This window comes from Halichoerus grypus, chromosome 14 (assembly GCF_964656455.1).
Source record: "Halichoerus grypus chromosome 14, mHalGry1.hap1.1, whole genome shotgun sequence".
In the NCBI taxonomy this organism is placed as follows: Eukaryota; Metazoa; Chordata; class Mammalia; order Carnivora; family Phocidae; genus Halichoerus; species Halichoerus grypus.
This window is the reverse complement of record NC_135725.1, coordinates 61,868,115-61,892,136: the sequence shown is the minus strand read 5'-3', so window position 1 is coordinate 61,892,136 and position 24,022 is coordinate 61,868,115. Positions and strand designations below refer to the sequence as shown.

General features: G+C 48.4%; 1 protein-coding gene across 1 annotated transcript; it reads right to left on the bottom strand.

The window, feature by feature from the left end:
- Positions 1–280: 280 nt before the first annotated feature.
- On the bottom strand, positions 281–22,715 carry NANS (N-acetylneuraminate synthase). The gene is made up of 6 exons (XM_078061503.1): positions 22,516–22,715; positions 18,605–18,820; positions 6,102–6,201; positions 5,117–5,271; positions 2,158–2,424; positions 281–511 (listed from the first exon to the last, which is right to left on the bottom strand). The coding sequence occupies exons 1-6, from the start codon at positions 22,645–22,647 to the stop codon at positions 302–304; spliced, it is 1,080 nt and encodes a 359-aa protein (XP_077917629.1). The 5' UTR covers positions 22,648–22,715; the 3' UTR covers positions 281–301.
- Positions 22,716–24,022: the final 1,307 nt, after the last annotated feature.

The following is a 24,022-nucleotide window of genomic DNA, read 5'->3' as shown; positions in this document are numbered from 1 at the left end:
TGAAGAAGAGGCCCTTGTACAGCCAGCTCTCTCTCTCTCTCTCTCTCTCACACACACACACACACACACACACACCCATGTAGCCACACAGCAACTGAACACCCCTTGTGGGCCAGCCAGCCCGAAGCCGAGACTGCCATGTTTGCTCTTTGTAGCCCTCCTATGGGCTTGCCAGTGCCGGGCCCAAAAACGTGTATCTCGGGAGAAGCAGCAGATGAAAGCCAGGTTTCTAGAGACCACCACTCCTATCCCACCTCACCCAACAGCACCAGCAAGGCAATTCAGAGAATGGCACTTTATTTTAAGACTTGATTTTTTTGCCATGATTTTCTACCGATTCTTCCATGATGGTGTCATCTTCTTCGACAGTGACCAGGACCTTCTTGCCCACCAGACTAAAGATGTCTTCAGGAGGGTAGCCTTTGGGCTCACCCACCTTCACCGTGAGCATGTCCAATGTTAAAACAGTGCCTTCTGGAATTTTCACTTTGGCCACCACGGACTTGCCCAGCTGTGGATAAAATTAAGACTCAGTGCCGGCTTCATAGAAGTTAACTGGTTCATGTTGTTTTATACCCAAGGTCCCTGACCAGTCTTCACAGGTACCCTGGGAGCAAGGACTCTGTTCTCCCCTCAGTGCCTAGAACAGTATCTCACACACAGGGCCTTGGCCAATGTGGGGTGAACGCAGAGGCTCAAATGAGGGGCCTCCGGATAAATGGCACAGGAAGGGGTCAGGTTATACGGCCAAACAGAGCCAGGTCCAAATCCCCGTTAGGTGGGTACAAGTCTGGTGGAGTTTCTCTGTAAAATGGGAAATAACAGTACCTCCAGCTTGTGAGACGACTGTAAGGATTAGCGATAATAATGTATGCAGTCTGCCTGGAACACAGAGTGCTCCCAGTAAATGAAAATTACTTTTGTCATCATCCAGTTCAGTATCTCATTTTAAACACGGGAAACTGAGGTCCACAGAAGGCAGATAACTTGGCCTAAGTTGCAATGAACCGGGATCCTGAGTCCTGGCCCACGGCCACCCTGCTCGGTAAAGTAAGAATATGGAGGACTCACAAGACTGAGCATGCTGCTACTCAGAGGATGGGAAAGGGGGTCACCTACAAAGGGGCAGACAGGACAGGCAGGGGAGGGGAATAAAGGGTACTGGAAGTATGACAGCCTTTCTATGTCTTGTCCATAAATGCTGCTGAACAAATCAGTTTCACTCAACATCCTCCATGTAAGGGCCAAGGAATCAATTCTAAAATTTCGTGCCAGGACCAAAGGTCTGCCAGTGGATGTTACCAGATGATGCATCATCCTGCTGCAGTTACTGTTTGCCCAGGGAGCCAGGAGGCTCAAAACCAAATTAAGGGCTCAACTCTCCTTCTGCTCTTCTGGTGCAATCCCCTCCCCTTTTCCTCGGCAAGGCAGTTTGTTTCTTTTTACTATGATTTCCGTTTCCTGGTACATAGGCATCTTTAATTTGAGGGAAGCAATCAGGCCCTACTAGAATACAAGATGACAACCTCCTCACCCACGCCTGGTGTTTGGGCTCTCCTCCACCCAGGGAGCCGCAGCACATCAGGAGGGCCCGCACTCCCGGCAGCCCCAGGGCGCCTGGCTCTGTGACCAGAGGCCGAGGCAGGTCCAGGCCACAGCTTCCAAGAAGCCCAGATGGTCAGCAAAGCAGGAAGCGTTCCTTGGCCTCCCCATCCCGTCTGTCTGAAGGTCAATGCTGCACAGCTCCCACCGCTCCCGGGGGAAGGCTGGCGTCATCCCCCTCCAACCGCAGAGACAACCCACTGCTCCGCCCATCCGGGGCCTCCTCTGCTTCCGGATGCTTCGATGTATCACAGGCCCTTCTCCCACCGCCTCACGGAACCCCTCTGCTTAACTGTTTCTCAAGGCTTACCTACTCCAAGTAAGTAGGACTTCACCACCCAAGTGTCTCATGAGGCTACCCCCGCCCCCTGACAGCCCCTGGAGTCTAGAGCACTGGAGCCAAAGGCTTGAGAGGCTAGGTGGGGAACTGCAACAGGGTCCTAGGCGGCCGCAGAAACTGGTGACGCTCCCTGAAGTGACATGCTTCTCCCGCTGCTAACCCAAGCACAGACCCCGAGGCTCAGCCTGGGCTCCGGCAGGTGGTGCGGAACCCACCTTCTCGTTGCAGGCAATCTCACAGGGCAGCAGCCGCTTGGTCGGGGAGCCCATGGCCCTTTCCACAAGGCGCACGGACCGCACCAGCTCGGCCAGCTCTGCAGGCTCCAGCGAAGCCGAGTGGTCACTCCCCTTCCAGGTCTTGTCCAAAGTTATGTGACGCTCCAGCACCTTGGCGCCCAGAGCCACGGCGGCCACAGATACCGCTATGCCGGTTTCATGCCCAGAATACCCCACGGGGATGTCAGGAAAGAGCTTCTGATACTCCTTTAGAATAGGAAAAAAAAGAAAACCGGTTAAATATTGTGGCACTTCATGCACACAGTGCAGACTCAGGCAGACCTCGGATGGAGTCCCAGCTTGGCCGCTCACTGTTTGTGCAACTACAGGCAGGAAGCTGAGGCTCTCTGAGCTGCTCCTTCCTGGCGTAATACTGGTACCTGTCCAGGGCTGCTCCAGATGCACGAAGAGCACTCGGCACACTGGGATGCTCCAAAAACAACGGCTACTGGTAGCAAGAATGCACCCTAAGAGTGCTTCACACGGCACAAACCACCAGGAGTAGCAACAGAACTATAACTGAATGCCTAAACTCATTCAAAAAGCATCTGTCACATTTAATTAGCCTGAGCTGCTGAAAGCAAGCATGCTGTACGCACAAATACCGTCATCAATAATATATACAGCCCAATCTCGAAACAATCCTTTGGTGGAAATGCTAAATAATTAACTAATCTGTGATCCATAATTCACTGAAGGCAGCGAAAGACATTCATCAAGCGAGTCTTGTCATTGAGGGGGACCAGAAAGCTTAAGTGTAGCAAAAAGACCCAGATGGGATTTAATAAAAGCTTAGGACAGCTGATTGGCAAAGGCCCTGAAAACCAGGCCGGAGGGCGCGTAATGGACAAGGGAATGCAGGCTGCAGGCTCAAACTGCTGGAATGTGGGTGGGCCGGGCCTGAGATGGGGTGGGTGGGCGGGCGACCCTCACTGTGCTCCAGTATCGGGAGAGGACAGGATGGCACCCTGGGTGAGGATGAAGAGAAAGGGGGGCCATCTCCACAGAAAGAAAATCAAGGAAAAATATCTGGAGTCACATAAGGCAAATTGTTGATGATAGTAATCTCTGTGGGATGAGATTACAGAGAATGTTTACTCTATATTTCAGAGCTATTTGAGTTTTTAAAAAAGAAATGTTTAAATTTTTAAAATGACATGATCTAGAGATGAGCTAGAAATGGTAGAAAAGCTACCACCTGGGAGAGACAAAAGTTTGGGTAAAAAGGTAGCAGTGTCAGTTTTCAAAAAAAGCTAATTTTTTTTAAGTTAAATATGAAGACTTTGTAGCGACATATACAAAAGCTTACACTATCGTGGGGAAAAAACCCAGAATGTCAAAATACCAAAAGGAAAATATAAAAGAAAACTGGTTAATTGCAGTCTCAGGATTATGTGTCTGGTATATTTAGAATTTCACTAATATAACTACAATGGTTTTGTAGGATAATTACATATACGTATTTCTAATTAAGTTAAGCTTCAGGTGCTACCAGGAGAAAGGGATGGAAGTGGCCTGAGACAGCAAGAGACAAAGGAGTCTAGTCCCAGCTTTGCCACCAAACTGCTGTGAGATCTCAGGCAAGTAAGGCCTTTTCCCTCTGGGACTGGATTTTGCCATCTGTGAAATGACTTGAGGTAGAGCAGACAAAATCCGGCGGGAGAGAAAGCTCCCTCAAGGCTGTCACTATAACCACTTTGAGCCTCACAGAGGCTCAGAACTACAGGCAAAAAATAACAGAGCTGGCAAATAGCAGAGAGCAGGAAAAGCCAGACATTTCAAGGTCTCCTGCAACTCAATATGAAGAAAACCCGACAGTTATTTGTATACCCGTGACTTTGGCAGCCTTATTCAACAGTAGCCAGAAGGTAGAAGCATCCCAAATGCCCATCGACGGAGGGTAAACAACATGCAGTACATACACACGATGGAATATTACTCAGCCTCAACAAGGAATGAAATCCTGGCATGCGCTACAACGTGGAGGAGCCTTGCGCACGATGTGTAAGTGGGAGAAGACAGACACAAAGGACACCTAGTGTGGGATTCCACTTATATGAGGCCTCTAGAGGGGTCAGATTCATGGAGACAGAAAGCAGAATGGTGGCTGCTGGGAGCGAGGGGAATGGGGAGTCAGTGTTTAATGGGTACAGAGTGTCAGTTTGGGAGGATGGAAACATTCTGGAGACTGATGGTGGTGATGGTCGCACAGCCATGTGAATGTTCTTAATGCCACTGAACTGTACATCTAAAAATGGTTAAAATGGGGGGTGCCTGGGTGGCTCAGTCGTTAAGCGTCTGCCTTCGGCTCAGGTCATGATCCCAGGGTCCTGGGATCAAGCCCCGCATCAGGCTCCCTGCTCAGCGGGAAGCCTGCTTCTCCCTCTCCCACTCCCCCTGCTTGTGTTCCCTCTCTCACTGTCTCTCTCTCTGTCAAATAAATAAAATCTTTTAAAAAAATAAAAAATAAAAATAAATAAATAAATAAAAATGGTTAAAATGGTAAATCTATTTTACCACACACACACACACATATACAAGAGACAACATACTAAGAAAGGCTATGAACCAGCAATTCACAGAAGAGGGACCTCTAATGGCCAATACACATAGTACAGAAAACGTATACAGACAATTAGGAGAACTCACACCTTAAATCTCATAGTAGGAAAAGTTAAGAATGGTTTTAAGAAAAATTAATTTACAATCACCCTCTTTAGAATGTAACTGATTCCTTAACTGCACAGCTGGTTCTAATTTGTCAATGGATGTTCAGATTACATGAAGCATGTCAAGATTGGTTAGAATTTTGGCTACAAGAAAGGCCCCAGCTTTCCCACAGGAAATGGCTCAAGAAACGCCATTTTGCTGTGGCCAGATCAGACAATGGCCTGCTCACCGCAATGACGCGCAGGTTGACGTCCTCGGGGGAGAGCGGGTATGCACTGGTGCACTGGAGAAAGCAGAAGTTGGGGTTGAGGGGCTTCACAATCTGATAGACTTGCTTCATGGTGTCCATCGACTGCATCCCGCTGGAGATCACCATTGGGCGGCCTGAGTGACCCAACACCAACACCATCATCACTTTCTCCTTAGGGGTTCTGACTCTCCCTCAAGCATCATACCCCAACTGCTGGTCTCATCATTCAGATGAACTCCACAGGCATCTCTCAGACACTGTACCAGCCACTGTGGGGGAAGAGGGGAGCTTGGTGGACTCCTGCCCTCGACTCTGAGGAAATGCAGACTCCCCTCGCCCCCAATATTATTGTTTAGCGAAGTGAGCTGAATTCAGGAGGCAAAGGAACTTCACACTCCTCGGAGAAAGATGAGCATCTCATTGGATGAAGGGGCTGCACAAATGGTAGGGTGAGCACGGCCCCCAACTCAAGGGCATGAGTAAATGTGAGGCCCAGAGCTGCCGCCTCCCGGCTCTGTGGTCTCGCGTGCCTCATCTATGAACTCAGTATAAAGCAGCATAATCCTGTAACCTGCTTCAGTCCCAGGGTTGTGAGGAGGGTCAAATGAGCTGATTCATGTTACAAAACCACTTACAAACTGTAATATGCAGAGGTTGGATATTACGCTATACGTACAGACTATTTCTCAAAGTCAAAACTTTCTCTAAGAAGTTTTATATATACTGCCATGTGCTCAATTTCATAGAAATAAAAATAATAAAATAATCTTTAATTTAAAGGGTTCTTATAAAAACTGACTTACCCTTCATTTCTTTCAAGTCAGCACATGGAAAAATAGAAGTAATGCTAACTGAAAAGAGGTTTCTAATGTCTGTCTTCAAGAGACTCCTTTAGTGGGCTCTACTACAGTAAAAATGGGAAGATTTGGACTTCCTCATTTTAGGGCAAAAATGAAACACTTACCTTTTTTGGCTGTCTTCTCCAGATACGGAAAATTATTAGTGTCCCCAGATCCAACTTTGAAAAACGGAACATTCAGCTCATGCAGAAACTCAACTGCCATCTATAAAAATCAAAGAGGGAGCTCTTTTTCACCACTGTTCAAAATCACTGTCCTTAAGTCAGGCGAGGAGCCACAAACAAACAGAAAAACCCCTCCTCTTTGCCCAGCCCGAAGGACTCTCGCAACAACCTGAAAGCAGGGAAAGATGTGTTATGTCAGTCATTTCATTCAGATTCAAACTTTCATTCATAGCCCCCCGTCCATTTGTCCAACAAACACTGCAGGCTGGCCTGTCTTGGCTCCGAGGTCTGCAAAAGAATCAGAACCCAGGCCAGACCTTCCTTCCCAAGGAGCCCAGGGCCCCAACACAAAAGGGTCAGGACCTAATCTTGATCCAGAAAACCAGGTGGTGAGAAAGTGAATGTCCCTCAAAGGCCTTATCCTTTATTCAAAACCAAACAGCCAGGAAAAGAGGCCATTTCAACCCTGGCCACAAGTGGAAAAAATGGAGCATTTTATGGCCCAACCCTGACACAGTGACCCACAGCTGGTAGACAGGCTCATCAAACCCAAACCCTCGGAGCCCCAAACCATGCGGCCTACAGGGAAAACAAATCTCGTTCACTTTTTTTTTTAAGATTTTATTTATTAGAGAGAGAGTGTGGGCACACATGAGAGAGAGCAGGGGCAGGGGCAGAGAGAGAAGCAGACTCCCTGCTGAGCAGGGAGCTTATGTGGGACTCCATCCCAGGACTCTGGGATCATGACCTGAGCCGAAGGCAGACGCTTAACCAACTGAGCCACCCAGGCGCCCCTTGTTCACTTTTTTTTTTTTTTTGGCACGACATCACTGCTCATGGTTACCTGTCGAGGGCCCCTCACTATCCTTCACCTCCACCAGGGTTTCACTAAGACTCAGGATCAGGAAATTGGGAGGGGTCAACAAACGCTAACAGAACCAGTGGGCTACAAGTTTTAAGAGTAAACTCTCAGCTTGTTATCAAATTACAAAAACCCCCAAAACTACCTTTTATTACTATTTTTAAAAATTGGAGTTGGAGGGCGCCTGGGTGGCTCAGTTGGTTAAGCGACTGCCTTCGGCTCAGGTCATGATCCTGGAGTCCTGGGATCGAGTCCCACATTGGGCTCCCTGCTCAGCAGGGAGTCTGCTTCTCCCTCTGACCCTCCTCCCTCTCATGCTGTCTCTCATTCTCTCTCTCGCAAATAAATAAAATCTTAAAAAAAAAAAAAAATTGGAGTTGGAAATGAGAAGTGGGAAGAATCAAGGTCTCAGAATGTTTCCAAATATTTAAGTTCAATCTATTGTAAAATGCTGCCTGGGTTTCAGAAGTAGGTTTGGAAGGCCTAATCGGCAGGATCACTGCTTCTCCCACTTTAATACGGTACACGGCTCTCCCAGGGAGCTTGCTCAAATGCAATGCAAATTCTGACTCTGCTGGGTGAGGGTGGGGCCTGCAGGTCTGTGTTTCTCTTAAGTTCCTGGGTAACACCACCACTGCTGCACCATGAATCCTATTTTGTAAGAGGCTAGGTCACCATGCCTGGAAACCCAGAGGGCACAGCGGTGGCAAGGAACAGTGTGAGAAGGTCACTCCACCAGCAGGCTCTTTAAATCAACCCGCTGCTGCCTGAGCTTCCTTCCATCTTGCCCGCAGGGGATAAGCTACTCCAGTCACTGGCTGCACTCAGAGACCCACTTTCCTCATATGTAAATCCTCTAGTATCATGAAGGCTAGAGCTGCCGGAGAGCCACACTCAGTGGGTAACAAGCCAGTGAACCGTTCACAGGCAGTTCACAAGCCCCTGGGTCCGAGAGACACTGTCCAGCGTGGCCCGAGTGGCCCCTTACTCCCAGGCCTGCTAAGCTGCCTTCGCCGCAGTTCTCGTGGTCTTCCCTGTGCGGGATTTCTCCCTCGCCTCTCTTGTCCCGTCTGTATCGTTCTCTCTCACCTCTCCTGTTTATGTGTCTCTCACACTATAAGCCAGCCCCAAGATGGAAGTGAAAACATTCCTTCTAATGGGTTTATCGAACAAAGTCGACTTCTCCCACTTTTCTCATTCTATCTGGCAGATGGAGAGTGTTTTCTACTGTAAGAGGGCAAACCCTAGGCTAAGTTTTCTTCCTTACGATGTTCAGCTCCGGAGAGAAGGGGCTCATGATGACAAAGTCCCCAAGGGCATGAATAGGAGAGGCACAGGGCGAGCAGGAGCAAGGAGGGACCAAACGCAGGAGAAACGCTGTGCAGAAGCTCACCTACAGGGGTTGGAAAATCTGCATGGAATTCTAGTTTTCAAGTGAGGAAAACAGGCCGGTTCCTCTCCTAAGGGAAAGGGGCCTTTCCCAGTCCGCCCTGGACAGCCAGCGCCACCTAGCGGCCACTCCCAACACTGCCGCTTCGGATTGATCTCTGCAGAGGGTGCCAACTGCAGCAACGGGCAGACCCTAGGCTGTACCGCCGTGCCCGGGGCCCTCAGGCCGGGTCAGCGCCGGCGGCCCCCCGTTCTCCACGGACTCCCTGGCCTCCCCTAGGCCTGCCCACCCCGCTGGCCATCCCTTTTCCACGCAGGGGTACCGTGCAGCCGGGCAGCCTCACAATTCTCGCTCCCACCTGCCCCCGCACAAAGGCTCTCAGCCTGTCGGAGAGGAACCGGCTTACACACGCAGGACAGGGTCCCGCCTGCAGCCTGGTTCAGGGAGATGCTGCACTGCTGGGGCTCCCTCCTCCAGGGCCCCAATAAATACACTTGTCTAGCTTTTGTTTTTTTATCCCGGTGTTTTCCAAACTTAGTCAACTCAGAACCCTTGTTTATTAGGGGGAAGCGCATGGGGGAGAGGCTTTATTACCAATAATTGGTAGTAATTATTAATGAGGATCAACAATGTGTGTCCACAGAACCCCCTTTCCGTATCCCGGCCCACTGATCTGAGGGGTAAAAGAAGCAAGAAGAGGAGCTGGGATTTTTCTAAAGCCCCTTCCCCTCCCCTCAGCGTTTGAGATCCTGTGGAAAAGGGAAAAGAAGCCCGCAGTGATGAGCCGGGAAGAACACAGGGTGCTGGAGAGCTGCCCAGCATGAGGGAATGAGGAAGGGGAAGCACGGGACAGGACAGTCCGGGTGGCCCAGTCAGAGCACACCACGGCTTGGGTAGGGGGCACCCTGCTAGCAGGGCTGGCAAAGAAAAGAAGAGAGGAGGAAAGAGGGCACCCCGAAGGGCAGCTCTGCTAGGGCAGGACACTTGTGTGTGAGGGCAGCACGAACCACAGGGGCCACCTCGATGGCCATGGCCTCCATTTGCTTTCTCCATAGAACTCTCCATTTAGACCAAAGGAACTCCGCTCATTTCAGCCCCGTTGCAGGTGCCTCTCTGCAAGTTTTGACCAGGTGCCCTGGTAGTTCTGTCAGCCTTGATAAAATTCCACCACACTGTAACCTTTCCTCAGCATACAAAGAACACCCTAGGACAGCGCACGGAGTGGAGAAAAATGAAGCACTCGATAAATGGCTACCGTCCACAAGGAAGTTAGGGTGGGTAAATACTCGGAGCCACCTGCCAGGTAAACAGAACAAGGGACCAACCCACTTCCAATCGCCGGGCAGACAGGACATGCTGGTTCAGAAAAGGGACCGGGCCAGCAAATTAACTCTTGTAAAGGCTCTTAAGAATGCCTTTGCCCTGGCTGCCTATGCCCGGGTCAGCTAGGAGGATACCTGGGAACAAACAGCATTCCTAGGACAGAGCCGCCGCCCTGTCCAGACAGCGTGAAGCAAAACCACTCCAAAGGGCTCTCAGTAACAGAACAGCTATCACTCGGCGGATGGCCCTCACACCCAACCCCCCCACCCCCCCATAGCCAGGTGGGCTGCGCATCTTTATTATCCTGTTTTTACAGATGGGACACCTGGGGCTCAAAAAGGTTATGTGGTGAGCCTGAACCCACAAAGGGTCAGCGCCAGAACCCGAACTCAGAGAGTGTGGCCGCAGAGCATGCTGCACACACCACACAGCAGGGCTTCCTGGGGAGCGGAGGGAAAGGCACCAAAGGGTAAGGCCGAGAGGCAGACCCCGCGCACCAACACCCAGGCTCTTCTCCATCTCCCCGCTGCTCCTGCTTCTACCCCAAAGCCACCTGGGAGTGAACGACCTAAACAAGTAACCTTTCCTAAGCACGCCTCGCAGATGCAAGGAGGGGCCCTCTCTCCTTCAGAGGCCACATCCGGGAGCTCAGGTGCCTGGCAGCATGGGCTGAGAAGGAAAGCCCTCATTCCAGGTGCAAGTGGCCTCAGTCGTATCTTCCCTGGCTCTGCATCGGAGCTGGGAGAGAGCCTCTGGACGGCAGCTTGTTCACACACAAAAGGAAACGGAGGCCCAGGGAGGAAAGGGACTCACCAAGCTCACACCGAGATCAACTCAGAGCAGAGTCAGGGCAAGAGGCCAGATGTCCTGACGCTCGGCCCAGGTTGCCCTCCTTAACTGTAGCAAACGTTTGCTCAGCGACAGCTGTGTGCTATGCTTTATGTCAGTAATCACGGATAATCCTCACAACCACCTTGCAAGATGGGTTCAGGTACTAACCCTGCTCTGCAGGTGTCCCCCATCCAAGTACCAACCAGGCCCGACCCTGCTTAGCTTCCGAGATCAGACGAGATCGGGCGCGTTCAGGGTGGTATGGCCGTAGACCTGCTCTGTAGGTGAACAAACAGAAGCACAAAGAGGTGGAACGACCTCCACGTGGACTCAGAATCTGACCCCAGAGTCCTCGAGCTTAACTGTGAAACCATACAGCCTGGATGTGCACCATTCAGCATGGGGCCCCCAAGGTTTGGGTGTTTACACTCTTAAAAATGACTATGGATTCTACAGGGTTTTTGTTTATGTAGGTTCTATCTACTCATATTTACGGAATTAAAATTAAAACTAAGGGATTTGTGGGTTTTTTAACTTTAAAGTTTTTATTTTGAGATAATTATAGCTTGACATGAAGCTGTAAGAAATAATACAGAGAGGGGCGCCTGGGTGGCTCAGTTGGTTGAGCGACTGCCTTCGGCTCAGGTCATGATCCCGGAGTCCTGGGATCGAGTCCCGCATCAGACTCCCGGCTCAGCGGGGAGCCTGCTTCTCCCTCTGACCCTCTCCCCTCTCATGCTGTTTCTCGCTCGCTCTCTAATAAATAAATAAATAAATAAAATCTTAAAAAAAAAAAAATACAGAGAGATCCTCTGTACCCTTCAGCCAGTTCCCCCCTATGGTGACACCCTGCAAAACTACAGTACAAAATCACAACTGGGAAGGGGACGTTGACAGAGTCTATGACCCGATTCAGGTACCACTGTTTCTACATGTATTCCTTTCTGTGGGAGTGCATCTAATTCCATGCAGTCTGACCAGATGCACAGACCGGCGACTACCAAAGTCACAATACAAAACTGTGCCATCACTCCAAGGCTTTACAGCCACATCCACTTGCCTCCCTTCCCCTCCCTAACCACTGACAACCATTCATTCATCTGTTCTCCAACTCTGTAATTTTGTCATTTCAAGACTGCTGTATAAACTCAACGGTATAGAACGGAACCTTCCGAGGCTGGCTTTTTCACTCAACACAATACCCTGGAGAGCCCTCCAAGCTGCAGCACGTATCAGCAGTTCACTCCTTTTTATGGCTGGAACCGTTCACCTGCTAGAGAACTCTCTGGGTTGTTCTAGTTTGGGGGCTATTACAAATAAAGTTGTCATGGACCTGCATGTACAGGGTTTTGGGTGAATTGTAAGTTTTCATTTCTTTTGAGATAAATTACCAAATGACACCTGGCGGGCTACGTGCTGAGCACATGTCTAGTTTGTGGTGGTGTTTTTTTAGGTATGCAAATGGTTATTTTTTATTGAGCTATAATTGACACCTAACAGTGTATTAGTTTTGGGTGTACAACATGATTTGATATATACACTGTGAAATGATTACCATAATAAGTTAACATCCATCCCCATAGATGCAAAATTTCCGTGTGTGTGTCCAGTTTATAAGAAACTACCAGTATACTCGGAGTGAAATGTGATATGATACTGCACGTGAGCTGTATTAAAATAAGGTTGTGTTTAGAAAAAGGAGAGCGCCCTATTATTCTGCAGAGTGATTATACCTTTCTACATTCCCACCAGCAGTGTATGAATGATCCATTTTCTCTGCATCCTTGCTACCATTTGGTGTTATCGTCACTTTTGTTTTCGCCAGAGTGATAGCTCTGGAGCGATACCACATTGTGGTTTAAAACTGAGAAATTTTTTTAAAGATTTTATTTATTTATTTGAGAGACAGAGAAAGCATGAGTGGGAGGGCAGAGGGAGAGGGAGGGAGAATCTCAAGCAGACTCTGTGCTGAGCAAGGAGCCCGACACGGGGCTCGATCTCACAACCCTGAGGTCATGACCGGAGCCAAAACCAAGTCGGACACTTAACTGACTGTGCCACTCAGGAGCCCCTAAAACTTGAGAAATTTTAGAACAGACAAGCACAAAAGAAAAAACATGAATTGGATGTCATTAAAACTAAAGATGTTTGTGCTTCCAAGAATACCATCAAAACGTGAAAAGACAACCCAGAGAATGGGAACCATTTCTGCAAATCATGTATCTGACTAGGGACTCATATCTGGAATATATAAAGACAAATAACCCAATGAAAAATTGGCAAAGGATCTGACAGACATTCTTCCAAAGAAGCTATACAAATAGCAACAAGCACATGCAAAGATGCTCAACATCAGGGAAATATGAATCAAAACCACAATGAGATGCCATTTCACACTTGCTAGGACACCTAGAATCAGAAAGTCAGATCTTAACAAAGGTGAGGATGTGGAGAAACCCGGAGGCCCCTGCACTGCTGGGAGGATTATGAACTGGTGTAGCCACTATGGAGGACGGTCTGGCGAGTGCTCAAAAGTTAAACACAGAGTTACCACGTAGCCCCAAGAGATTAAAAACATGTCGGTACAAAACCTGTACCTGAATGTTCATGGAAGCATTATTCCTGCGAGCCAAAAAGTGGAAACAATCCAAATGTCCATCAACTGATAAGCGGGTAAATAAGATGTAGTACATCCATACTAGTGACTGGTGCTCAGCAAGAACGAGGAGCGAGGCACGTGCACAACACGGACGGACCTCGAACACGTCACCACGTGAGAGGCCAGACACACAGGACCACGTGCTGTCTCATTCTGTTTATACGCAATGTCTAGAAAAGGCAGATGTACGGAGACAGGAAGCAGATGAGAGGCTGCCTCGGGCTGGGGGGAACTGAGGGGACTGAAAAATGACTAGGAATGGGTACATGATAAAAATGTGCTGAAGTCAACTGCGGTGACGGCCACCACTCTCTGAAGGTACTAAAAACAACTGAATTGTAAACTGTAATTGGTGAATTGTGTGGTCCGTGACAGGAGTTGTTACTAAAGTAAAAGAGCACGCAGCACACCTTTCCTTAGCCACTGCCAGGGGAATGATGTCATCACACACCACACAGCCTCTGGAAAACTCCACTATACACCTGGGACAGAATGACAGTGAAGAAGGCAAATCCCATTTGAGTATCACTATGAAAATAGTTTGGAGCTGGTGGACCTTCTGAAAGGTCTCCCCATCCCCCCAGGGGTTCCTGGACCACACTTTGAGAACCACTGTCATACCTTTCCCATTACTCTCATCTGTTATTGTTCCTTTCAGGTGTCACTGCAGTGGAATTCCCATGTGATCTTTCTTCCACTTCCCCTTTCTTTGGTCAGGTTTTAGGAAAACTGTCCTGGGGAAGCAACTATATGGTGGAGGATGGGGGAGTAATTACACCACTGAGGCTAATTATTTTTATTTTTTTATTTTTTTAAGGATTTATTTATTGGGGTGCCTGGGTGGCTCAGTTGGTTAAGCGTCTGCCTTTGGCTCAGGTCATGATCCCAGGGTCCTGGGACTGAGCCCTGCATTGGGCTCCCTACAGTGGGGAGCCTGCTTCTCCCTCTGCCTCTGCCCCACTCGTGTTCTCTCTCGCTCAAAGTCTGCTTTCTCTTTCTCTCTCTCAAAGAAAGAGACCATGTGCTCTCTTTCTCTCTCTCAAAGAGAGAGAGCACATGCACACGCAAGCTGGGGAGAGGGAGAGAATCTCAAGCGGACTCCCCACTGAGTGTGAAGCTCAATGCAGGGCTCTATCTCACAACCCTCAGCTCTCATGACCTGAGCCAAAATCAAGAGTCAGACGCTTAACTGACTGAGCCACCCAGGCGCCCTGAGACTAATTATTTTTAACAAACAGGTCAGGACTTAGTCCTCCAATGAGTGTACTTCTCAAATCTGTTACTCTGGGAAAGGCTGTATGCCTATTCCAAAGACAACACTAGAGATCCAGAATACTGGCATAATCTTTGCAAATTCTCTCCAGAGCTTTGCGGGCCCTGTCTCGTTACTGACTCATTACTAAGCCAATCAGACCAAAGTTTCACATTTATTTGGCACAAGAAGGATTAGTAGTTTCCCGAACCCAAACCTGCCCTCTTGAGGACAAGGGCTTGGCAAAGAGCAATCCCAAAATGCTGTGAACTCACAGTACATGAAACAAGTACATAATGAAAACAAATGTCACTTTCTAGGTGTGATCTTCCTTCCACCGAGGCACTGACTCAGGATGTACTAAGATCAGGATGTACTAAGTGCCAGGATCTGGGTTCACAGTGAACACACAGACAGGGTCCTATCTTGAGACATGTACTTTACATATATGGTCTCACCTGCTCCAGAAGACAAGCCTGCAAGTTAGGTATTTTAAGCAATGCCTTGCCCTTTCCCTAAGAGGAAACAGGCCCAGGGAGATGAAAGAAGAGTGTGGTCAGGAGGGCGGGGTAAGCTGATTAGTGACTACTGACATCCTCCCTGTGAAATGGGGATAACTGTGCTATTTGAAGAGGTTAAGAAGAGTAAATGAGTTGATATGTTTAAAACACCTAGCATAGGACTTGGTACATCATAAATACTCAAGAAATAGTAGTTAATGGTAGAACCAAAAACAACACCCAAGTCTTTCAGATCCTAAAGTACATGCTCTTTCCTCTTAAACTTTTTTGATTACAGATCCTTTAAGAATCCAATAAAAACCACTAACCCTGTCTTTTGTTTGGCTCCTTCATTTATTCCTTCAATAAGTGTCTCCTAACCACCGACTGCCGGCCAGGCACTGCGGATGCCAGGGATGCCGTGGGACTAGCAGTCTGGGAGGGAGATGAGATGGTTAACACACAATTATACATAAGTAACGAGCACCAGGAGAACTTAACAGAAGGGGCCTGAACCAAGCTGGGGAACAAGAAGAATTCCCTGAGGAAGTGTTCTCTAAGCTGGGATCAGAAAAAAAGCCCAGCAACCTCTTTAGGAACACTTTCCTCAAAAAATATGTCTCCTAGTCCCCAGAGCAGCTCTTGGGCCCAGAAGCTCTCCAGCCACCAACATCAAGGTGGTAAAGAGCAAGGGGGAAGCCCAAAGGCTCTCTGAGCTCCACGAAGCCACACACACCTGGACTGATGCCCAGGCAGAGTTGTAGGACCGGAGAAAGCACACTGCACCTTCGCGACCCATTTCCTAGCTATGTGACTTTGTACAAACTTCCCGGCCCCTCTGAGCCTCCATTTCTTCATCTGCAGAGTGGGGCAGAGGAGGGATAAAATATATTTACTGTAAGTGAAGATGCTCTGTAAGCAAAGCATATAATTCAAAAGTAGGAATTTATGATCATCACATGCACAACTGGATCTGATGACTGTGATGCTTATGAAAGCTGTGAATTAAGGGATGAATCTGTCCTACAGAACTGAGGCCTGGACTTGTCGTCTCCCAAAGATGCCTAGATTCTCTGCCTCCCCGCCCCTGTTAAAACTACCAACAGCCTAGACTAGAGTTATGTTTCTTTTCAACTCAATTTACAGACATATTTTGGGATTGGAACAGGGACACAAACGGTCAGGGTGGCCTACAGAATGAACTGGAATCGCTTCAAATATTCTGAATGACCAAAAGCATTCCAAACGTTTCAACAAGGGCCATAAAAATGCTCGTAGGTTTCATCTAATGATCTATTTCTGCAAAGCTATCCTAAGGAACAATACAAAACACAGAAAAATGATGTTCATCTCAGCACTATTTATAAGTACAAAAAACTGAAGGGAACCTGCATGCTCAAAAGTAGAGAAATGGTTAGGTACATTATAAATCCTCAAAAGAAGTATTTCATTGCTGGGGCTCCTGGGTAGCGCAGTCGGTTAAGCATCTGACTCTTGGTTTCGGCTCAGGTCGTGATCTCGGGTAGTGAGATTGAGCCCCACGTCAGGTTCTGAGCTCAACACAGAGTCTGCTTAAGTTTCTCTCTCCCTCTGCCCCCAACCCCATGCACATTCTCTCTCTCAAATAATATTTAAAAAAAGAAGAATTACATTGCTATTAAAAACTTTAAGCATAGGGCATCTGGGTGGCTCAGTCAGTTGGGTGATCGACTCTTGCTTTCAGCTCAGGTTGTGATCTCAGGGTCATGAGATCGAGCCCCACATTGGGCTTTGCACTGAGCTGAGGGTGGAGCCTGCTTAGAATTCTCTCTCTTCTCTCCCTCTGCTCCTCTCCCCCCTCCCCCCGGCTCACTCAAGCCCGTGCGCATGCATGCAGGTGGTCTCTCTCAAAAGATAATAATAGGGGCACCTGGGTGGCTCAGCGGTTAAGTGTCTGCCTTCAGCTCAGGTCACGATCCCTGGGTCCTGGGATCAAGTCCTATGTCGGGCTCCCTGCTCAGCGGAGAGTCTGCTTCTCCCTCTCCCCCCTGCTCATGCTCTCTCAAATAAATAAATCTTAAAAAAAAGAAAAAAAAAAAGAGGGGCGCCTGGGTGGCTCAGGCGTTAAGCGTCTGCCTTCGGCTCAGGTCATGATCCCAGGGTCCTGGGATCGAGCCCCGCATCGGGCTGCCCGCTCAGCGGGAGCCTGCTTCTCCCTCTCCCGCTCCCCCTGCTTGTGTTCCCTCTCTCGCTGTGTCTCTCTCTGTCAAATAAATAAATAAAATCTGTAAAAAAAAAAAAAAAGATAAGGGGCACCTGGGTGGCTCAGTTGGTTAAGCGACTGCCTTTGGCTAGGGTCATGATTCTGGAGTCCCAGGATCGAGTCCTGCATCGGGGTCCCTGCTCAGCAGGGAGTCTGCTCCTCCCTCTGACCCTCCCCCCTCTCATGCTCTCTCTCTCATTCTCTCTCTCACAAATAAATAAAATCTTAAAAAAAAAAAAAAAACCAGTCTTTAAAAAAAAGATAATAGGGTGCCTGGGTGGCTCAGTCGTTAAGCGTCTGCCTTCGGCTCAGGTCATGATCCCAGGGTCCTGGGATCGAGTCCCACATCGGGCTCCCTCCTGGAGGGGAAGCCTGCTTCTCCCTCTCCCACTCCCGCTGCTTCTGTTCCTGCTCTCACTGTCTCTGTCTCTGTCAAATAAATAAATAAAATCTTTAAAAAAAAAATAAAATAAAAAATAAAAATAAAAAAAGATAATAATAAAAGTTTAAAAAAGAAAGGAACTAAAGTTGTGGGGACTTATATGTCAATTATATCTCAGTAAAGGTGGGAAAAAAAACCCAGATGTGGGTAAAAGCTAATGGCATAATGTTAAATGGGAAAAGCATGCACAAAACTAAATATTCACAAATGTAGCAACCAGGCAACAAAACATGCACATAAAAGACTTCAGGAGGAAATCTATAAAAAGAACCACCATATAGGGATTACGGGTTAGTTTTTCCTGTTTCTAAACTTTCAATGGTATTTATTATTTTTACAATTGTAATTTTTACATTTGAAAAAGAGTACATGAAGGAATCTCAAAGAGGCAGGTCACAGAGCAGAAGGACTGGACCCTTCCAGGACGTTAGCATGACATTCTGTGAGCCGCTCAGGATGACTACCAACGCCCCCCACCCAAATCCACCAAGGCCACTCAGCAAGAGATGGATCCCTATTAGAAGGGAGGTTTCCTGATCCCTAGTCCAGGCCACTTTCCGCTGGGAGAAAACTGGTCCGATAGGGGTCTCCCACAAGCTTGAGGGACTCGGGGATGTCAGTGTGGCTGCCCCCTACTCCCAAAGACAGCTCGTCTGGAAACTTCCGGTACTCCTCTCACAAAATCTCACTGGGCCTCTGCTCCTCCTGGCCTTCTATTTAGTTGGGCATTGATACAGTTAATGTGATTGGGAACTCTAGCTCTAGAAAGCACAACAAAAGTCTCAGGTAAGCAATGGCTGGAGCTGACTCTAGGCCAAATGCCACCGGGCCGCCTGCTGTCCCCTAGCCTTTAAAATGAAACCAATAGCATCTACCACATTGTGTTGTAGGAATGGAGTGAGATGGTGCATTTAAAGCAGAGCAGCTCCCATGAGGCCTCACCTCATCCATGCCGGAGGCCGTGAAGAAGATGCCAACCTCCTGGGCGTAGCTCTGCAGCTCCCTGTACTGGGCATGGCTGAACTCCAGGTGGCGCTTGTGCTCCCCGTACGTCTTCCCCCAGGAATGCTTAGACGTATAGGGCCTCTCCAAGGCTTTCCGATTAAACTTGTACTCCAGCTCACTCTTCTGGAACTTGGCACAATCAGCCCCACATTCCTGCAACACACAACAGGGCTCCTTTCAATGACCTGTCGGGGATTCTCAGAGAAAAGGGAAATGCTGGGACAACTGCTCTGACATCAGTATCTTTAAAAATAAGGCTGACTGACAGAGGCAAAGAGGAAAAGGAGAAGCAAGAGAGTCTCAAAGGAAGAGAAGGCTGGAGATGGGGCTTCCCCCTCTTTTTCCCCCTTAAAATGCAAAAAGAAAAAAAAATGGCACTTTTTTTCACTTTGTTTTATATTAAAAATAATTAAACATCTAAAGAAGATTTTAAGTTGGGTAACTCAGCAGAGGATAACAAAATGAGCACTGGTCCAGAACTGAGGGGAAGTCAGGATCTGACTCTCACTCCTGGATAAGTCACTCCAGCTCTCAGGACTCAGCCTCTCCATCTCCATCAACAGCTGCTCTGGGCTCGCTCCAGGACCTGTACCTGTTCTGAGGAGCCCCTCGTGGGGCAGGAAACAGACAACTCTGCTTTAGCTCTTCTGTACTTGTGCTTTTCAGCATGGCATCTCGTTTGAACAAGAGGTTCTGGGGCAAAAAGTACATAAACAAGACTTAGAAAGACCCAGGCCTTACTGAACAGAAGCTATAACATAAAAGCTGGATTGTCCAGCTATAAGAGCTATAATACAATTGCCACTCAGCCCCTGATCTCTCAAAATTGCTTTTATTATTTTTTTTTTTTTAGATTTTATTTGTTTGACAGAAAGACAGACAGCGAGAGAGGGAACACAAGCAGGGGGAGTGGGAGAGGGAGAAGCAGGCTTCCCGAGGAGCAGGGAGCCCGATGCGGGGCTCGATCCCAGGACCCTGGGATCATGACCTGAGCCAAAGGCAGACGATTAACGCCTGAGCCACCCAGGCGCCCCTCAAAATTGCTTTTAAAAACTACTCAATAGAAAGATGAAGGAAAACCCTCTAAAGTCTCCGGCTCGCTGACATTTCTGTAGACAGAGTTATTCGTGCTGCTAAAAACCTCACTTCCGGAAATATCTGTGCTAACAGTACTGCTCCCACTCCCGGAAAGACCACAAGATGGCACGGTCAGGAAAGTTTAAAGAACATGAGAAGTGGGGGCGCCTGGGTGGCTCAGTCGTTAAGCATCTGTCTTCAGCTCAGGTCATGATCTCAGGGTCCTGGGATGGAGCCCTGCATCGGGCTCCCTGCTCGGCAGGAAGCCTGCTTCTCCCTCTCCCACTCTCCCTGCTTGTGTTCCCTCTCTCGCTGTGTGTCTCTGTCAAATAAATAAATAAAATCTCTAAAAAACAAAACAAAAAAAGAACATGAGAACTGAAAGTGACCTTGGGCAACAGCGTTCTCATTGTCTAGAGGAAGATCCCCAGGCCCAGAGTAACCTGAGCACTGTTGCACAGTGAGTCCCGGGCAGAGCTGGACAGATCGCTTTGCTAAGGCTGCCGAGCACCTGTCTCCTGGCCCATGACTGCCACCCGGATGCCGCCTACAGCCAGGCCTCTGGCAATCCAAGGGGGAGGCCTTCACAGGGCACTGCTTCCTGCTCCCTTTGCTTCTCAGCTGTAGCTCAAGGAGTGAAAGAGTCCGTCTGTTCTGGGCAAACCTTTCATTTACAGGAAGAAGATAAAGGTGAAGTAGCAGAAACTACTAAAGACAAGAGGTCAGGTTCTTCCTCTTCTTTCCTCAAACTGAGTGATTTCTCTATCTGTTTAATTCTATGGTGAACTCCAGGGTCAGAAAACACAATCACTGTCCCCGTTTTACTACAATGCTGATGGTTTCTTTGTTCAAGTTTTTTTTATTCTCTCCTGGCAAAAACAAAAAACAAAAAACAAAAAAAAAACAAGCAGCAAAACTCCAGGATGGGCAAAGGTATGATGCTCCCTTTGCTTCAAAATTTGGAAGTTAAAAGTATATTCAATTAATAAATCTCTAATTGTAATACACTTATAGTTGATATATATTATATAATTATATTTTGCAAGAAAATAAAAATAATTGAATGAATTCAAGTTTTAATATTGCAAGTAGATTCATTTCATTGTATGAGCTACTCTGAGTAATTAAACATGGCAATGTGACTTTATTTGGCAACAAAGACTAAAAAAAATCCTAAAATACAAGGATTTCACAAGATTCCACTGCTTTAAGTTTAAAAACAAACACACACACATTATAAAATAAGTGAAACTGAAGCCTGAAGAGGAAAAGTCACCTGCCCAAGATTATTCAGCTAGTAAGTGGTATCTTCACACCAGGACAGTGTCTTTCCACTGCACCACAGGCTCAACCTCTTCATTCTCCTCCCCTCGCCCCAGAACCAACTTCCAAAATTAAGAAAGAAAGAAAAAAAAAAAACAACTTTGTTTCTCTGGCTTCAGTATCTGTGGGTATTTTTACAACCTCAGCATTCAGAGGTCGCACCTCCACAAACGGGTTGTTCCCTACTTAAGAGCAGGAATTTCCCCCCTAGAAAACAATGTTACACGCAAAGGCTAGCACTCCCTGGTTAGGAGCAAAGCTCTGAAATCCAGTATTTACTGTGTGCCCTTCGGCAAGTCACTTCTCTGAGCCTTTAAAATGAAACCAATAGCATCTACCACATTGTGCTGTAGGAATGAAGTGAGATGGTGCACTTAAAGCATTTAGCCCATTTAGTACAACTGTCACTCTTTAGCAGTATTTTTTATGATCCAGTAGGCTTCCATAAAAGCAGAGTTAGTCCTGAAAGAAGAGAAAGGTAAATACCTAATCACAATCGAAGACATTAGGTGAACAGCTTTCACTGAAGGGAAGGGGGAAAAAAAAAGATGGAGTGAGCTAGAAAAGAGCAAGAAACTTGGACAGTGACAATGCAATTCGATGGGAGCAGTGATAGGGGCCCAGCCTTGTGGGGAAGGATTGGAAAAAGCATCCAAGCAGACCTGTACATGAATACAGGTTTGAACAGAAATAAAATTTGCCAAGAGGGAGCACTGAATAGTCATAAACCTCCTATAGCTAATAGCTAACATTTATTGAGTCCTCTCCAAGTACTGTGCTAAGAGATTTACATAAGTCATCCCATTTGGTCCAACTCTGAGATAAGTACTATCATCAACCCGATTTTCAAATGATGAAACTGAGGCTCACAGAGGTTGAGTAACCAGGCCAGGTTCACACAGCTTGCTAAGTGGTGGCGTCTGAATTTGAACCCAGAGCCTTGGCATTTTAACCGTTTCATTTTCCAAACACAAGGAATGGCAAGTGAGAGACCACAGCAACTTCCAGGAGCTTCAGAACTTGCTGGACGTAATTCAATGTCGCTGAAAGATGTCAGAAATGGAACATGACAGGCAGGAAGGAACCAGGTCATTAAGGTCCTGAAGGTCATGTTAAAGGGTTTCGACTCTACCCCTGGACAGAGGGGAACCACTGAGGGTGTGAGGCGGTACGACGTGGTCAAACCTGTTTTAGGAAGATCATTCTGCCACCAGAGGGGGCAAAGTTCGGCTTAGGCGGCACCTGCAGTAATGCAGACAAGTGAGGAAGGTGGGGAGGGATGAGGAGGAGTCCAAAGACTTAGAAATGGTACAGGCGAGCTGGACGCCAGGCCGCACGCGGGCTACCGAGAGGCAGAGGAAGGTGGTCCCGGCCCCGCCGCAGGCTCTCCCGCGGCCCCGCCCCCCGGCCCCGGCCGGCCTCCTTTTCCTCCCGGGCTCTGCCCTCACCTTGGCCGTGCGGATCATGCGCTTGGCCACTTCTAGGTCGCCCTGGTGGTTCTGGCCGATCTCGGCAATGATGAAGCACGGGTGCTGCCCGCCCACCCAGCGCCCGGGACACAGCTCCAGCTCCAGCGGCATCGCGGCGGCTCGCGTCCCGGCGCCCCACCGCCTGCCTCGAGTCCGCTCCGCAGCCCAGTAGGGACTACACGCCGCGCTGGCCACGTCAGCTCCGCCGCGTTAGCCGGAGGCCGCGCAGCCAATCCGCGGACCCCAACTCGCTCCCGCCAGCCAATCGAGGCAGGGGGCGGGGCCTCCCGCAAAGCGGGCGGTGCGGCGGGACGAGGAAATCTAGCTTGGTTCGCTTCAGCTGGGCTCGTTTCCTGGCCGGGTAGGCGAGGCCACCGATGGTCGCGGCCTTCCTGCTTCCCCCGCGAGCCAACATTCTCCTAAGGGGAGTGGGAGGGGGAAGACGGCTGCCTTGGGCGTGGGGAGAGCGCGCCCTACGGTGTAATGGAAAAAATGGATTATGGAGTTGGAATTACAGAGCTGGTTTGAGCACAGGTCCTCCCACTAACTGGTTCTTGATCATGAATACGTTAGTCTTCCGGAACGTTATTTTCCTTTTCCCCGAAATGGGAAAATTATATAGGTTCGTGAGATGATGTATAGAAAACACTGATCACGGTACTTAGCCTGTAGTAAGGTTTCAATAAGTGGTCTCCAATCTTGTTACATGAGAGACAACGTGTTCAAAAAGTTCCACTGACTTACCCAAAGCCATCCAGAAAGCCAGAGCAGGAGCTGGGACCGGGACCCTGGTCTGCCTCCCAGTCTAGGGCTGTTGCAGTACGCTGTTAGGTTGCAAAGTTCAGAAATAAGAGGCAGTTTAAAGAAAAGAAAAAACACTGATTTCCAACTTGGCTTACCAGAACTGATGAGCAAAGTAATAACAGTTAAGAGAAAGGCAGGGAGGAGGCACCTCTGGGCAGAAGGTGAAAAGAGTAGGGTTTGGACACGTTGGTATAAATATATAGGTGAAACTGCCCACCAGGTAGGAGAAAAGGCAGGTCTGAGGCTCAGTAGAGGTCTGGGCCAGAGAGACACCTGAGCCATTCTGAGTGAGGACAAGACCAGGGATAGTTAGATCGCTGTAGGAGAGAGTGTGCAGTGGGATGAACAGCGTGGAGGAATGAGCTTGGGCAGCTGCCACGGCAGAAATAGAGAAAAGAGACTAGAAGCAGGTGACAGAACCAGGGTGGTCTTGAGGTGGGGAGACCCACAAGGTCAAAGGCCCAGAGCAGTCCAGGAGAATAAGAAAGAAGAGACCAGTGGACTTGGGGATCAGGGAGCTGCTGGAGAGAGCAGATTTGTTGGCCAAGGGAGGTGAGGAAACAGAAGGGACAAAAATAGACCTTTTCTGGGGAACATTTGGTTGTTAAAAGCAGATGGAAAATGGATCCTGAGCTAGATGGGGTCCCAGAGTTGAGGGGTTCTGAAGAAGGGCACCTTTGGA